Source organism: Pelobates fuscus, chromosome 4 (assembly GCF_036172605.1).
Source record: "Pelobates fuscus isolate aPelFus1 chromosome 4, aPelFus1.pri, whole genome shotgun sequence".
NCBI lineage: Eukaryota > Metazoa > Chordata > Amphibia > Anura > Pelobatidae > Pelobates > Pelobates fuscus.
The window spans coordinates 166,471,777-166,488,134 of record NC_086320.1 but is presented as its reverse complement, the minus strand read 5'-3'; the positions used below and the strand labels follow the sequence as shown (position 1 = coordinate 166,488,134).

Sequence of the window (16,358 nt, the reverse complement as noted above, 5' to 3'; positions counted from 1 at the left end):
CTTCTCTCTACCTCTCCCAACTTTAATTTGGCCAATGTCAATGTGTGTTGTAGCTCTGGATGGCTATAGATCACTGGCGCTAGTTAGGTGTAGTGTATAATTTTGATATTAAACATACACAGGGTTATTAAGTGAGCATTCAAAGTGAAGGTAACATTTAAGGTCTGTTAGCTGAACTGAAGGATACTTTTTTCTGCTTGTCTATTTTGACCTCAATTTTGAAATTCACTTTGAATTCTCACTTTACTGAAAGTGTCTCTATGAGCGTAGAACATAAACCCATGTAAAACTGGGTCAGTTTTTACTGGTCAGATAATCATAAAAAAGGATTTAAGGCATAATATTAGAATAGGATAATATTACTATTTAGTAAGTTTTAACAAATTACCCAGTACTCATTGCAGTACACATCACTTCCACAACAACATATTTGTTTCTATAATGTACATAATATGTAATAATAGTTGAAATATTAATTTTATGGTTTGATCCATTGTATTTCACAATAGTTTGGAAACTGCAATGTTATATTTCTGTTACAATTATTTAACTTCTGTTACAATTATTTTACTTAATTATTCCAGGGACCACCAGGAATTCGTGGATCTCAAGGACAAACAGGGCCTAAGGTATTATTATTATTATTATTATTATTATCATTATTATTATTGCATCGATTCTTCATTGTTGCAAAGTATCTTGATTATTATGATTATCACAACACTTTGATAGGCTCTTGGTAAAATGCTGACTATATCACCCTAATAACCATAACAGTATATTTAACAAGTGACATGCACTCCAAGTGTTCTGTTTCTAAGCGTACAGTCCTGATTTGGGATGTGTGCCCTACTTTTCCCAAAATAACAATTCTTTAAAACTTATTATGAAACTACACCCCTTAAAGTGCCTCACTCTGGCCATCTTGGTTGATGGGAGCTGCTTCCTTATGTACTTTTGTAAGCAGCTCCCATCATTATAGCAGTAGGCAGCATTCTTAAGCTATATACTAGAATATTGTAGGCAGCATCACTTACTAAAACATGCTAAGAATTTCTATTGGCATCAGAAAAAATAATGAAATAAAGTAGAATTGGTCTGTTAGTATACAATTTAAAAGCCATACTAGACATTTGATACATTTGCCAATTTTAAATGGTTATATCAAAATTTTCAGCAACATCTAAATGTAATGTAACAGAAATAGTTAGGTATTGTCATGAATTCTGTTATAGGGACTACATTTGTAATGAGAATTTAAAAAGACAAATATAACCTTGGATGTAAGTTAGTCACAACCCTTTACAATAATAGAAAATCTGAATTTTCAAAATCAGATGATCAGGAAAGGTTGGACATTTGTTAGAAATAACAACTGTCCACATTTTAACAAAATATAAAATGTTTCTTTGATGTGTACGCACAATGATTTAATTGACATATTAATAGTTTAAATAAATTTGATGAAGATTCCCATTTAATTTTACAACATATTATTTGCTAAACTAGTTCTAGTGTTATCCTCTGAGGTGTTTGCTATATGCGACATTAGGGCAAATATGTGATTCTTGGTCAAAAATAAATAAAAAATGGATGGAATGAGTCAAGTCAGCCGTTTAGCTCATATTGATTTCTCATTGGCAGAGCTAAACTGATTACCGCCCAGCCAGAAAGAAGTTTTGTGAAAATAAGAGGCATATAGTTGGTTGTAGTTATTATACAGACAACTGCAAAATATCTATTTTCGGGGGCGGGGCCGGGCCGCCGAGCTGGAAGGCAGCAGGGCACCATGCCTCCAGGCCTGAGCCCAGGAAAGCAGCTATAAATCCACACCTGGACCATCCAAAAGCAGGGATACTCGTCATATAATTAATGAGAAGCACCCGAGCTTTACGGTGATACCAAATTGAGGCCGGTCGTGGACTGGGAACTTCGAGAATCCTGTCACGGGCCTACTCACTGCTATAAGCCTGGATGGGGAGAGCCCAGCGGATGCACGGATAATAGACCACCAACCCAGAGACAACCATAAACTGGCTATAATACCTACATGGAGGACTACATCGGGGCTGACGGCGGCCCGGCTCCGCTCCCCCCCCCCCCGGCCGGGGGGGTGATCCCGGCCTCATGGAGACGGCACTCCTCAGGGCGGAAGTTACCACAGGGGGCCCAAACCGTCCTCCTGAACGGGCAAGGCTGCAGAAAGAGGCCCGCCCGGAAACTTACTCCAGACGAAGAAGCACCAAAAAGGTCCGGCATGGGCGGCCCATGCGGACCCTGGCAGAGCCAGGCACTGGACGACTCCTTTGTGTCAGGTCCCCGGCCGCCGGAGAAACGGACACCCAGACCTCTGGGTTTGTGGGGTCCCCAGAGAGCCCTGTCCCCGATGCTGTGAGCCCTGCGGGGCAGGACCGCGCTGTCCTTTTCGACGGACCGGTGGTCGAATGGGACGGTCACCAGCTTCGAGTGTGTGGCCGGCACCGGGTGAGACACGGGAGTGCACTTTCTAAGGGACTTCCGCAGAGCCGGGGAGGTGCAGGAAGCAGACGACTCGTGGTCTTTGTGGTGGGGCCCAACGGACGGTCAGCGCATCTGAGTGCCCACGGGGCCGTGGGGGGCCCTACCGGCGGACGGAGATCGACATGGGGAGGATGGAAGGAGGACGGAAGGAGGCCTGGCGACCATGGGACTGTATGGTTGCAGCGCCATGAGATACTCCCCTCAGATGGCCATGCGGAGCAACCTGGCTGGTTATAGTTCAAATTTTTATTTACACATTCGCAGTTATGTAGTTAGTTGAGCTATGTACTTATGTTCTTACGGACTTAATGAAACGCCAGGTAGCTCTGATAGGCCACTACACTACAATGTTAGTTGCCCTCTAATCGAGTTGCTGCAACCTGACATAATAATGTGTTATCATCATATTGCTACAGACGCATGCCTTAAGTATGAGACTTGACTTCAACTTCAGCGACATGCATAAGTGGGAACAACGTAAAAGCTTTGTCTAGGCTCATACCCTTTATGTTCATACCCTATACTACTGCTTAACGTTATACTGCTCCTTCGTTGATACATACTCAGCTATAATGCGCTATACAGGGCGGCACAATAAGCGATTGCTAGGCTAACATGTTAGGATACGTTATGCCTAAAATGTTAGACATTCACAAAGGGAAGGTTCCCTGGTAATACATCTCAGAAACACTCTTTATGCATGTTCAGTTTTTACCTATTTCGAACATTTGAAGCTGGTTCCCTATAACCATGTTAGGTACAATGCCAACGGAATACGCAGTCTATGCTATAATGCCCCTAGGGGGCAAAGATTGATACTACTTACTGCTGCATACGTAATAATTGTTTGCTGCATAATAGGCTGTAAGTCGTTTATTATCGCATACTTAATAGCCAGATTGATACATCACGTAGTAATCCATCACAGCTTAAAAAACGATTATGCCCCTTATGTAAAAAGTTAGACAGTTTTTATTTTAATTTATTTTAATTCATGTACTTTTATTTCATAGCATGCCTACGATGCAATTGATAAGACATTGTTATAATGCAAGACATGATCTACTATTACCTGACTTGAGCAATACCTCTGCCAAATGTGCTTACCGCACCATACACTTAAGCAATTATTTGAGTCCATGTGAAACATATATGGCCTGGTTTTCTTCCTTTTTTTTTTTTTTTGGGGGGGGGGTTTTCACATATACAGTGTATTTGGCAAGGGTGTACGCCTGAGAAGGGTTTACGTGGTGACTGCATTAGATATCATGAAGTTTATATTATTTGATCTTACTGAATGTTATTTAAGGTTTCCGATCCATTCGCAAGAAAAATTGATTACAAGTGGCTAAAAATCAGCTCATAAAGTGACCAGCAGCGCATGAACGCAGCACTGAACTTAAATGCTTAGGTAGTGACATCCTGTAAAATTATACTGGACCCCTGCGTAGGCACCAGCTTCTTAAGTGATTGCTTTTCAGCACAATGAGCCTCTGCGCAGGCAACACTGCAATTAATCTTATAAAGAGCCTCTGCGCAGGCAACACTGCAATTAATCTTATAAAGAGCCTCTGCGCAGGCAACAGCACACTTAATCGCAGGTTTGCGATGCCTTTATGTGATACCAATAAACATATTCAAAACAAAATATCTATTTTCCACAAGACACAGGCAGGATTTAAATTTTGAGGGATAGTGTTCACCATTACAATTTAGCATTAAGGTTGAAATACAACTAGTTTTAGTTAGTTTTTAGCTGCACTCATTATACTCTAGGAGAGCTGTTAACTGTACTTTTAGTTGATAATTATCAGTTGTAAATGGTGAGAGTTTGCAGTTGGGAAACAGATGCTACTTGTTAAATTTAGCAACAACCACTTGAGCAAGTTAACAGTTGGTCAATAAAACTTCATCAGAAACTAGCCCATCTGAAATTATTTAGTTCTAACTCTTAACCCCTTAAGGACACATGACGTGTGTGACATGTCATGATTCCCTTTTATTCCAGAAGTTTGGTCCTTAAGGGGTTAAAGGGCACTGTATTAAATAGCTGCCTAAATGTTGAAAATCTTGGAATAAGTAACGTATATGCCAGTAAATATGTGAAAATAAAACATTTCATTTTTCCTTCTGCCTTTCCTACAATACTGGCACAGCCTGTCTCCATAGTAATGAAAGTGAAACACTCATGTATGTGTTATTAAGCTATGATTAGTTCCATTTGATGATGAGAGATATCACAGCCACTTCCTGATTGAGGTTGGAAATTTGCTATAGAAGAAACACCTTCTTAAAGGGACACTATAGTCACCAAAGCAACTTTAGCTTAATGAAGCAGTTTTGGTGTATAGATCATGCCCTTGTAGTCTCACTGCTCAAATATCTGCCATTTAGGAGTTAAATCACTTTGTTTATACTGCCTTAGTCACACCTCCTCGCATGTTTCTTACACAGCCTTCCTAAACACTCCCTTTTAACCCCTTAAGACCGCAGGATGTTCTATGCCGTCCTTAATTGGCCGGCTATAAACGCCACAGGACACATGGAGCCGCGGCATTTTCACTCTGCAGATCGCGGTCAGGGGACATGCCTGGCCCCCCAGGCAGTCCCCCTGCGGTCAGTGACCGCGATCTGCAGAGTATGATCGCAGTGAGAGGCTGTCTCTGCGATCTGAATGCAGAGACAGCCTCTCCCTGCGATCTGATCGCAGTGACAGCAAGTGGCTACTAAAAAAGACTGGACATACCCCATTTGCAATACCTTGGGTTGTCTACTTTTGCAAATGGTATGCCATCATGGTGGTAATTCTCATTCCTGGGCTACCATACAGTCTCAAAGGCAACGTAACCAAACTGGCAAATTTCAATGTGAAAAAACTGAAAAGTGTAACATGCTATATTTGACCCTGTAACTTCCCAAAACACCATAAAACCTGTACATAGGGGGTACTGTTTTACACGTGAGACATTGCTGAATACAAATTTGTGTATTTTATTGCAGTAAAAGCACACAGTATTATGACATTCACAGTTAGAATGTCACATAGAACTAAGAAAATTAAAAAAAATCTTATTTTCTCTCATTTTTTTATATTGTATTCATATTACGTTATGTTCCATACCTAAATATTTTATGTTAAATGAAAGCCCTGTTTCCCCTGAATAAAATGATATATAATAAGTGTGGGTGCATTCAGGGCCGGCGCGTCCATAAGGCGGCACAGGCGGCCGTCTTAGGGCGCAACACGAGGGGGGGCGCAAAAATCAGAATCCTGGGCCCTTTGCCTGTGACTCGCATATTAAAAATATTTCCTGCTCCTGATTTGCTGCCCGGTTTCCAGTGCTGCTCTGATATGTCAGAGGAGTCTGATGGGCGGGGCACTTCCTCCTCCCTGCATTCCAACTCCCCGGCGGTCTCAGTTGAACTGAGCTCAGGCCCAGTGTGCAGCTTCCCCTGCCTTGACAGTCACTGCTGCACCTGGACAGGACACACACAGAGTTATTGATGGGCCCGACAGCATCACCAGTGAGCAGGTAAGGAGAGCGGCATGTCAGATGTTTAAATTAACCCCCTCATTACCCCATCCCTCTAGCTGTGTGTCACTTTGTTCTTAGCCCTGTTTCAGTCTGTCCCAATAATCCCATCACCCCTAGCCCTGTGTCACTGTACCCCTAATCTACTCCCCCTAGCCCTGTCTCACTGTACCCCTAATCCCATTAGCACTGTGTCACAGCCCCACTAATCCCCTGCCCTGTGTCACTCTGCCCCCCCCCCCCCCCAGCCCTGTGTCACTATGCCCCCCTGGGCACGGCCCCACTAATCCCCTGCCCCCTAGGCCTGTGTCCCTGCCCCCCTAGCCCTGATTTACTATGGCCCCCTAGGCACTGCCCCACTAATCCCCTGCCCCCTAGGCCTGTGTCACTGTCCCCCTAGGCCTGTGTCACTGTCCCCCTAGGCCTGTGTCACTGTCCCCCTAGGCCTGTATCACTCTGTCCCCCTAGCCCTGTGTCACTATGTCCCCCTGCCCCCTAGGCACTGCCCCACTAATCCCCTGCCCCCTAGGCCTGTGTCACTGTCCCCCTAGGCCTGTGTCACTTCCCACTAATCCCCTGCCCCCTAGGCCCGTGTCACTGTCCCTCCCCCTAGGCCCGTGTCACTGTCCCTCCCCCTAGCCCTGTATCACTCTGTCCCCCTAGCCCTGTGTCACTATGTCCCCTTACCCCCTAGGCCTGTGTCACTATGTCCCCTTACCCCCTAGGCCTGTGTCTCTGGCCCACTAATCCCCTGCCCCCTAGGCCTGTGTCACTGGCCCACTAATCCCCTGCCACCTAGGCCTGTCACTCTGTCCCCCTAGCCCTGTATCACTCTGCCCCCCTAGGCCTGTGTCACTATGTCCCCCTGCCCCCTAGGCATGTGTCACAGCCTCACTAATCCCCTGCCCTGTGTCACTCTGCCTCCCCCAGTCCTGTGTCACTATGCCCCCTGCCCCCTAGGCCTGTGTCACTGCCCTTTGTCACTGTCCCCCTAGGCCTGTGTCACTGCCCTGTACCACTATGTCCCCCTGCCCCCTAGGCCTGTGTAACTATGTCCCCCTAGCCCTGTGTCACTGTGTCCTCTTGCCCCCTAGGTCTGTGTAACTGCCCCACTAAACATCTGCACTCTAGCCCTTTGTCACCATATCCCCCAGCCCCCTAGACCTGTATCACTGGCCCACTAATCCCCTAACCCTGTGTCACTCTGTCCCCCTGCCCCCTAGCCCTGTGTCACTATGTCCCCCTAATCCCTGCCTCCAATTACTATGTCACTCTGTCCCCTAATCCCTGCCCCCTATTACTATGTCACTCTGCCCCCATAATCCCATGCCCCCCGTAGCCCTGTGTCACTCTGTAACCCTAGCCCTGTGTCATTGTAGCTCTAATTCCCTGCCCCCCTAGCCCTGTGTCACTGTCTCCCTGCCCCCTAGCCATGGGTCACTGTTCCCCTAATCCCCTAGCTCTGTGTCACTGTCCCCCTAATCCCCTGCCCATAGCCCTGTGTCACTCTGTTCCCCTAATCACTGCCCCCTATTACTATGGCACTTTGCCTCCCTAATCCCCTGCCGCCGTAGCTCTGTGTCACTGTCCCCCTGCTTCCTAGCCATGGGTCACTGTCCCCCTAGCCCTCTGTCACTCTTTCCCCTAATCTCCTGCCCAATAAACCCTGTGTCACTCTGTCCTCCTAATACACTGCTTCCCTAGACATGTATCACTTTGTCCCCCTAGCCCTGTGTCCCCCTGATCCCCTGCCCTCATAGCCCTGTGCTAATCTGTCCCCTAATACCCTGCCCCCTAGTCCTGTGTCACTCTGTCTCCCTAATCCCTTGTTTGCCTAGCCCTGTCACTCTGTCCCCCTAATCCCCAACCCTGCTATCACTTGTCACTCTACACCCCTAGCCCTGTATCACTTTGCCACATAATTCCCTGTTACTATCTGTCCCCCAACCCTTTGTTACTCTATCTCCCTTGTGTCATTGTAATGCCCCGTCTCTCTAGCATTTTGTTCCCTTTGTTTACATTTTTTTTTCAATATATTACAAGATCAACAATTTAATAAATAAAAATGTAATTCCTTGTGAGCCGTAGGTGGAGTGCATGGTATGCACCTGTGCCTGGTGCAGACTATTATAATTACTGTCTCATGGTTTTGGTGCTCAGTTATAGAGTCAATGCACTCACACTGGGATTCCTAGCCTGAACTTTGACTCATAACAAGCACCAGACTAGAAGGAGGGGTCTGCAGTGCACCAGTCATAAGTACAGGACACGTGTTTTACCACCTGGCTACCAGGGAATTTAGCTCCCTCCATACAAAAAAAAATGTAAACAGGAGTAGAGGTAAAACATCTTTTTTATTATTATATGCATTGAGCACCCACTACACACAGCCAACACATGCACATGAAACATATCACACACAGACCAAACACAGCACATCACATTATTATGAGGTTTATTATAGCGGAGCTCTGTGATAGTGTTATACAAAATGCACATACATTTTATAGGTGTGGAGCTCTGTAATAATCTACTATGCACATTAACGATTTGTGATACACTCAAAAAAAATTTTTTTTTTTTTTTTTTGCTGTGGATCTCTGGAATTAACTCATCCACAACACATAATACTGTGAATTTTAATGCCCAGGGTCAAGGTAAATGAGGAAAACCCAGTCCAAAGCAATAATATTTGCGTTTGTAAGTGGCACCTCTGTATACATCAAGGGAGTGATGGGGCGGCAAAATGCATCTCCGCCTGTGTACCTAAAAATTCTTGCACCGGCCCTGGGTGCATTTAATATGAAAGAGGTAAATTATTGTTGAACAGACATATAGTCAAAATCTGTGGTTTGTTTACATTTTTTTTGGTTAACAACTTGTACATTTGGCTGCGGTCTTAAGGGGTTAAGAGTCATTATCTAATGTTTACACTTCCTTTATTGCAAATTCTGTTTAAGTTAGAATGTCTTTTCTCCTGCTCTGTAAATAGCTTGCTAGACCTTGCAGGTGCCTTCAGTAAGTAATTTAAGTTCAATTTACAGAGCAGGAGATAAAAAGTTACATCTGAAAACGAAACCATTTTGTTTTCATACATGCTGTGTCAGTCACATGAGGGCTACATAAACAAAAACAAAAGTAATTCAATTCCTAAATGGCAGAGAATTGAGCAGTGAGACTGGCTTTGTCTATACACAAAAACTGCTTCATTCAGCTTAAATTGTTTTGGTGACTACGGTGTCCGTTTAATTGAATGTCATTTTTCAAACTTAACCGTATAACATAATGGCATAAGTATAATGCATTATTGACACAGAATTGGTAGCTAAATAAGCTGTCCCCTCAATATACCATATTTAATGTAATAATGTGTCTTTTGCATTAGGGTTCAACTGGTTCCCCTGGACAAGCAGGGATATATGGAATTCCAGGAAAAAAGGTAATAATGCTATGATTTGCAGAAATATCACTAACATTCTATATTTTGCTATTATAGCTTAATTTCTTCTCTATTAAAACATATTTCAAAATTTTGTGTAGATGTATCTGTATGTATTATATGTACAAAATAAATTAATTTAAAGAAATTGTATTGTTTTTTTTCTAGAAATTAACATTTTATAATGTTTGTTTATTTTCTTATTTTAGGGAAATAAAGGCGAACAAGGATCTATCAGCCCTTCAGGGCAGCCAGGGCCAGCAGTAAGTGCTAATTCAGTATCTATTATGCTCCCAACTAAAAGTTAAATAACAACATTTGGGTACAATAACCTAAGTCTATTAAAAAGGCAAATGCTGGCATATACTGGATAGCTTGAGTACAACTTTGGCAACCTCAGATTGCGTACTGCATGCAATTTTTTTTCTCAAACAGTTTTTGCAGTTTGACTGCTAGTTGGCATATAAATTGTAAGTTGTGAATTATAAAAGGGCATTAATTCTCGGGACGAAAAAAATATAATTTTACCTCTTTATAAATCAATGGTAAGACCACACTTTGAATATGCTGGGCAATTATGGGCACCTATTCCGAAGAAGGACATTATGGCACTTGAAAAATTGCAGAGGTGGCTACAAACTTAATAATAAGGAATGGAACCTTTTAGTTATGAAAAAAGGTTAACCAATGTAAATCGGTTTAGTTTAGAAAAACGGCAACTCAGAATTTATATGATGGCATTATACAAATATATTTGGGGCTAATACAAACCATGCTCTGGAAATCTATTCATAAACAGTACTATATACCGGACACACAGTCACGCATTTAGTCTGGAAGAAAGCAGACTTACTCTAAGGCAAAGGTTTTTTTAAAGTAAGAACAATAAGGATGTGGAATTCTCTGCCTGACAGGGTGGTTTTTATCAGAGACTGTACAGATGTTTAAACAGCAACTGGATGAGTACTTGCAAAAACATAATTTTCAGGGATATATTTTTGAATTTGTGGGGTAATACTCAGTAGACATGTGACTTTCATTCTGGGGTCAAGAAGGGATTTTTCCTAATTAGTTGCAAAATTGGAAAGTGTTGCAAAATTGGAACTTGATGGATGAATGTCTCTTTTCAGCCTATGTAACTATGTAATGTAAATATAAATATAGTAAATGTGAGGCAAAATGAACAGCCCGAGTTTACCTGAATTTTAAAGTGCAGCTTTTCATGCATTGTGTGATTACCTAATACAGAATTTAACTGATATAGCCCCAATTGGCATAATGATTAAATTACTCTTTCAATAACAATGGCATTGAATTATCCTGCATACTTCCATCAGATCATTATATTATAATGGAGAAGCTTATTTTCTAATCAAGTTTGATATTGCAAATATAACATAACATTTAATTTACAATGGAATCCATCCACTTTTTTTTAGCCAAGTGGAAATTTTAGATTCTGTGTTCTCGAAACAATTATAACAGTATAAAAAGCATGTGCAATATTAACAAAAGTGATGAAAAAAACAACAAACTATGAGCCTGGTTATGGAGAAAAAAGAAGAAATAAGGGTGCGCCTAAGACAAGTGGAATAAAAATATTAAAAATTACAGGAGAGTACGAACAGCGATACCTAATAGTCCGAATATAAATAATCCATATATACAGGTGGTAGTCCTAGTAGTACATAAAATGGTATGTAAAGTCCCATATGTATATCCGCAACTTCGGAGTGGATATGTGGAAAAAACAGAAGACAAAGGAAACTCCAATGGTATAGTATGAACGGTCAATAATACTGTGTGTATAATAGTAGAACTACTCACAATATTCAGAGCTTAAATCCAGCTCTGGTATGAATGGCACGAAGTGGAATAATCCCCACTCAAGGATATATGGTGCTCCTCTTTTGTTCTTTAGTAGAGTAATTTGATGGAGTAGTCCAGCTCGGGATAAAAGGATAAAATATATAGTGCTCACTGTATAGTTGATAAAATGTTGAAACAGAATAAAATATGCTCACGGTATATAGAGCAGACGTACTGCTCGGTGGATGGCGTATGGGTGGTATAATCCCCAACTTGGGATTCTTGGTACTCCAATATGGTCAAAAAGGCAGTAGTAGTCAGGTCTGAATAAAATAAACTTACAAAAAATAAAATTATACTAAAAGAAGGTAATATAATTCTATAGTGGAAAGAGGAATGTGGCAACCAAATGTATAATAGCCAAATATTCCTTTATTAACACTTAGATTATATATAAAAAAGTTCGTAGACGCGTTTCGCCACAATAGGCTTCATCAAGTAGAAACTTATAAGAAAGAAAACAGACCTAACATATACCACTTATATAAGAAACATAAAATTGCACAGATAAATTAAAATTCCCGCCAAAATGATGTCACCAGCGTCATGGGAGGGGATACAATTCAATAGAAATGTAGAGAATATAAAAAACATTATGAGAGTGTTTAAGATATGGTACATAAGTGAGAAACATTGATTATAATAACAATATTCAAAAACAAGGCTTTGCAATATCAGAAAATCTATAAATTATAACAGCACGTGACGCGGAAGTAAACGAGAACGCGTCACGTGATGTTAGGTGAACCGCATGTGTCATCCCCTAATAGAACGCACATGCGGTTAGACAGGAGCCTCTGCTAGGCGCGTCACTCCGTGGGCGTAGTTTTATGATCAGAGTGGCAGGGCCAATATTCAGAAAGTATAGAGATGAGTTGTATGGTGCGGTGGCTACACCGGCAGCGCATCAGTTTAGGATCATACACTCTGCGAGTTCGAAACCCACTAATATATCCCAACAAATAAACATACGTGTAATGCCAGTAAAAAAAATCCAAACATAGATACAAATATAATGTTGGTGCATACACAGAAATATAAATTATATATACAATAATATAAAACATTAAAAGGTAAGTATAAAAAGAAACATCCATAATATAAGTTGAAAATGGATAAAAATACATACAGTAAATTGCGTAATAAAATTATAGTGAGAGGGTTACATAAAGGATAAAAAAAAACAAAAAAAATTACTTTTATTACAAAAAATTAAAAAGATCAAATTCTATATTAAGGCCTTGTGCGGTGAGGGTCTTTAAGTTATAAGCCCATTCCATTTCTTTACTTCCTAAAATCTTTTCTATATTGCCTCCTCTCCATGGGTTTCACATATATCGATACCTATACATTTAAGTAATTTGGGATTTTTATTATGCATTAAAAAGTGCTTTGATACTGAATGATTTTCATAACCTTTAGAGATGTTACGACAGTGTTCCGCTAGCCTAATTTTAAGATTTCTGGTTGTCATAGCAACATACTGGAGCCCACATGGGCACTCCAGTAGGTAAATCACATTTTTTGTGTTACAATGAATACATTTATTTATTTGATAAGTCTTTTGTGTGACGGATGACATAAAGGAAATGGTCTTTGATTTAATGGTCGCGTCAGTACGTTTACAGGCTATGCACTTATTTAAGAAACCTTTAGGAGGTGGGAACTTAAGTGGGAAGCGGTGCTTTTTGCTTTAGTAAAATTATTTGTGAGGATAGATTTGAAGCTGGGTGCTCCTCTAAATATAACATGAGGTTTATCGGGAATAATCCCAGCTAGAATATCATCCTGTTTTAACCCCTTAAGTCCGCCGGGCGTATATTTACGTCCTTTTAAAAGCGGCTCTAAACGCCGCAGGACGTAAATATACGCCCGCCGTTTTTTTTTAACTTACCCGGTCGCCGGTGGTCCCACGCCGGCGATCGCGGTTGGGGGGACTCCCAGGGAGCCCCCCCGCGGCAGATCTGCCTCCTCCAGTCCCTCCCGGTCATGTGAGAGTGAGGTCCTTGCGAGGACCTCATAATCACATGGCCGGTATAGCTGGCTCAGGCATTGCCAGCAGGGGGACCAACTGTAATGACAGTTGGTCCCCCTGCTGGCTGAAAATAAAATAAAATAAAGTTAAAAGTGTAAAAAAAAAAAATATATATATATACTTAGATCATATATATATTATATATATATGATCTAAGTATATATATACATATATACACACATACACATACACCGTCTAGGTGTATTTTAATATTAATATATATATAATTATATATATATATTAATATCAAATTACACGTAGACTGATACTGATTAAATATATATATAATTATTTTTATATATATATTTATAAATAATATAAAAAAAAATATGTAAATACGTAAAAAAATTAAATAAAAAAAATAATTAAAAATAAAATATTAAAAAATATATAGATGTGTTTTATTTTGTTCTAACTGTATTGTGATATTAATATATATATATATATATATTTATATCAAAATACACGTAGAACGAAATAATATATATATACGTATACGTATATATCACTATATATATACCTATATATAAATAAAAATATTTTTTAAAAAAAAATATATATATACGTATATATACACATATGTATATATATACATATATTAATTCTACACATATATTTATGTAATAATTTTACATAATTAGGTATCCTAATTAATTACAATTAGCGGGACCTGCCTGACAACCCATGCCGAAAGTATAAGGAATTTAATTTGCTAGCACTATATTTAACCCTATAACTTTCCAAGACACCATAAAACCTGTACATGGGGGGTACTGTTTTACTCGGGAGACTTCGCTGAACACAAATATTAGTGTTTCAAAACAGTAAAATGTATTACAACGATGATATCGCCAGTAAAAGTGATGTTTTTTTGCATTTTTCACGCACAAACAGCACTTACACGGACGATATTACTGCTGCAATACTTTTTACTGTTTTGAAACACAAATATTTGTGTTCAGCGAAGTCTCCCGAGTACAACAGTACCCCTCATGTACAGGTTTTATGGTGTTTTCAAAAATTACAGCGTCAAATATAAGGCTTGTGTTTCATTTTTTTCACATTAAAATTCGCCAGATTGCTTACGTTGCCTTTATGACCCTATGGTAGCCCAAGAATGAAGATTACCCCTATGATGACATACTATTTGCAATAGTAGACAACCCGAGGTATTGCAAATGGGGTATGTCCAGTCTTTTTTAGTAGCCACTTAGTCACAAACACTGGCCAAAATTGGCGTTTTTTGCATTTTTCACACACAAACAAATACTAACGCTAACTTTGGCCAGTGTTTGTGACCAAATGGCTACTAAAAAAGACTGGACATACCCCATTTGCAATACCTTGGGTCGTCTACTATTGCAAATGGTATGCCATTATGGGTGTAAATTTATTTCCTGGGCTACTATACAGTCTCCAAGGCAACGTAACCAATCTGGTGAATTTCAATTTCCAATGTAACACGCTATATTTGACCCTGTAACTTCCCAAAACACCATAAAACCTGTACATAGGGGGTACTGTTTTACACGTGAGACTTTGCTGAATACAAATATGTGTATTTTATTGCAGTAAAAGCAAACAGTATTATGACATTGACAGTTAAAATGTCATGTAGAACTAAAAAAATAAAAAAAAAATCTTATTTTCTCCCATGTTTTTCATATTAAATTATGTTTCATAGCTAAATATTTGATATTAAATGAAAGCCCTGTTTCCCCTGAATAAAATTATATATAATAAGGGGGGTGCATTTAATATGAAAGAGGTGAATTACGGTTTGACAGACATATAGCGCAAATGCCAGGTTTTGTTTACATTTTGTTTCGTTCACAACTTGTACATTTGGCTGCGGTGTTAAGGGGTTAATATATGCCAATATTTATTTATGATTTTTTTTACAACATGACTTTTGTTGTTAAAATCAAAAATGATTGGCAATGATGGGACACCCTCAGTGGTTGTCTTATCTTTATATTCTAAGAGGTCTGGTCTATTTTTCTCTTTAACAGTATTTTTTGTTCTATTACGGTCGTTGATTGGATAATTTTTTGGGGCAAATTTAATAAAGTATTCGATTGGACATCGTAATCCTGAATAAGGGAACAGTTCCTCCGAAGACGGAGGAACTGACTTTTTGGTATCCCATTGAGCCAGGGTTTGTGGTGACAGCTAGACATATCGATGGCATTATTAGTACATACTTTCTTTTAAAAAGTCCTTGTTTGCAATTGATTATTTTGGATAAAAAAATTTAAATCTAGAAAATGAATAAGGGATTGACTGTATTCCCAAGTTAAGATAATACCTTTGTCATTAGAATAAAAAAAATGTTAAAAAATGGTTAAGAGAACTCTCAGAGCCCTCCCAAATAAAAAACAGATCATCAATGTATCTGAAATATGTAACCAGGTTTGCCTTCCAGTCATGCCTGCCCAATATGGCAGAGGATTCACATTCTGCCATAAATAGGTTGGCATAACTGGGGGCAAACCTGGTCCCCATAGCAATCCCCTGCTTCTGTAAATAAAAAGAGTCTAAAAACCATAAATAATTATTGTTTAAAATAATGTTAATACCATCAATAATAAAACGTATCTGATTGTCTTTGATCTTATTTTCGGCTTTTAGAATCCCTTCTATTGCTAAGCAACCGTCCACATGGGGAATAATAGTGTACAGAGACTGTACATCACAAGTGACTAAGAAATATGTATCTTTCCATGTAAAATCATTTAAAAAACAAAGTAGAGTCATAGAGTCTTTCAGATAGGATTTCATACGTTTTACTGAGGGCTGTAGCAGAGTATCTAGGTATTCAGATAACTTGGATAAAACTGAGTTAATACCGGACACAATAGGTCTCCCAGGGGGGTTGTTGATATCTTTATGGATTTTTGGTAAAAAATAAATAACAGGAATTTTAGGATTGGAGATATTTAAAAATTCGAACTCATGTTTG

At 39.7% G+C, this 16,358-nt stretch overlaps 1 protein-coding gene across 1 annotated transcript in view; it reads left to right on the top strand.

Annotated features, from left to right (window-relative positions):
- LOC134608703 (collagen alpha-1(XXI) chain-like) overlaps positions 1-16,358 on the top strand; it is a 151,640-nt gene that overhangs the window by 73,415 nt on the left and 61,867 nt on the right. The window contains exons 12-14 of the mRNA XM_063451746.1: positions 585-629; positions 9,439-9,492; positions 9,702-9,755. Coding sequence (XP_063307816.1) covers positions 585-629; positions 9,439-9,492; positions 9,702-9,755 — 153 coding nt within the window. The remainder of the gene's footprint in view (positions 1-584; positions 630-9,438; positions 9,493-9,701; positions 9,756-16,358) is intronic.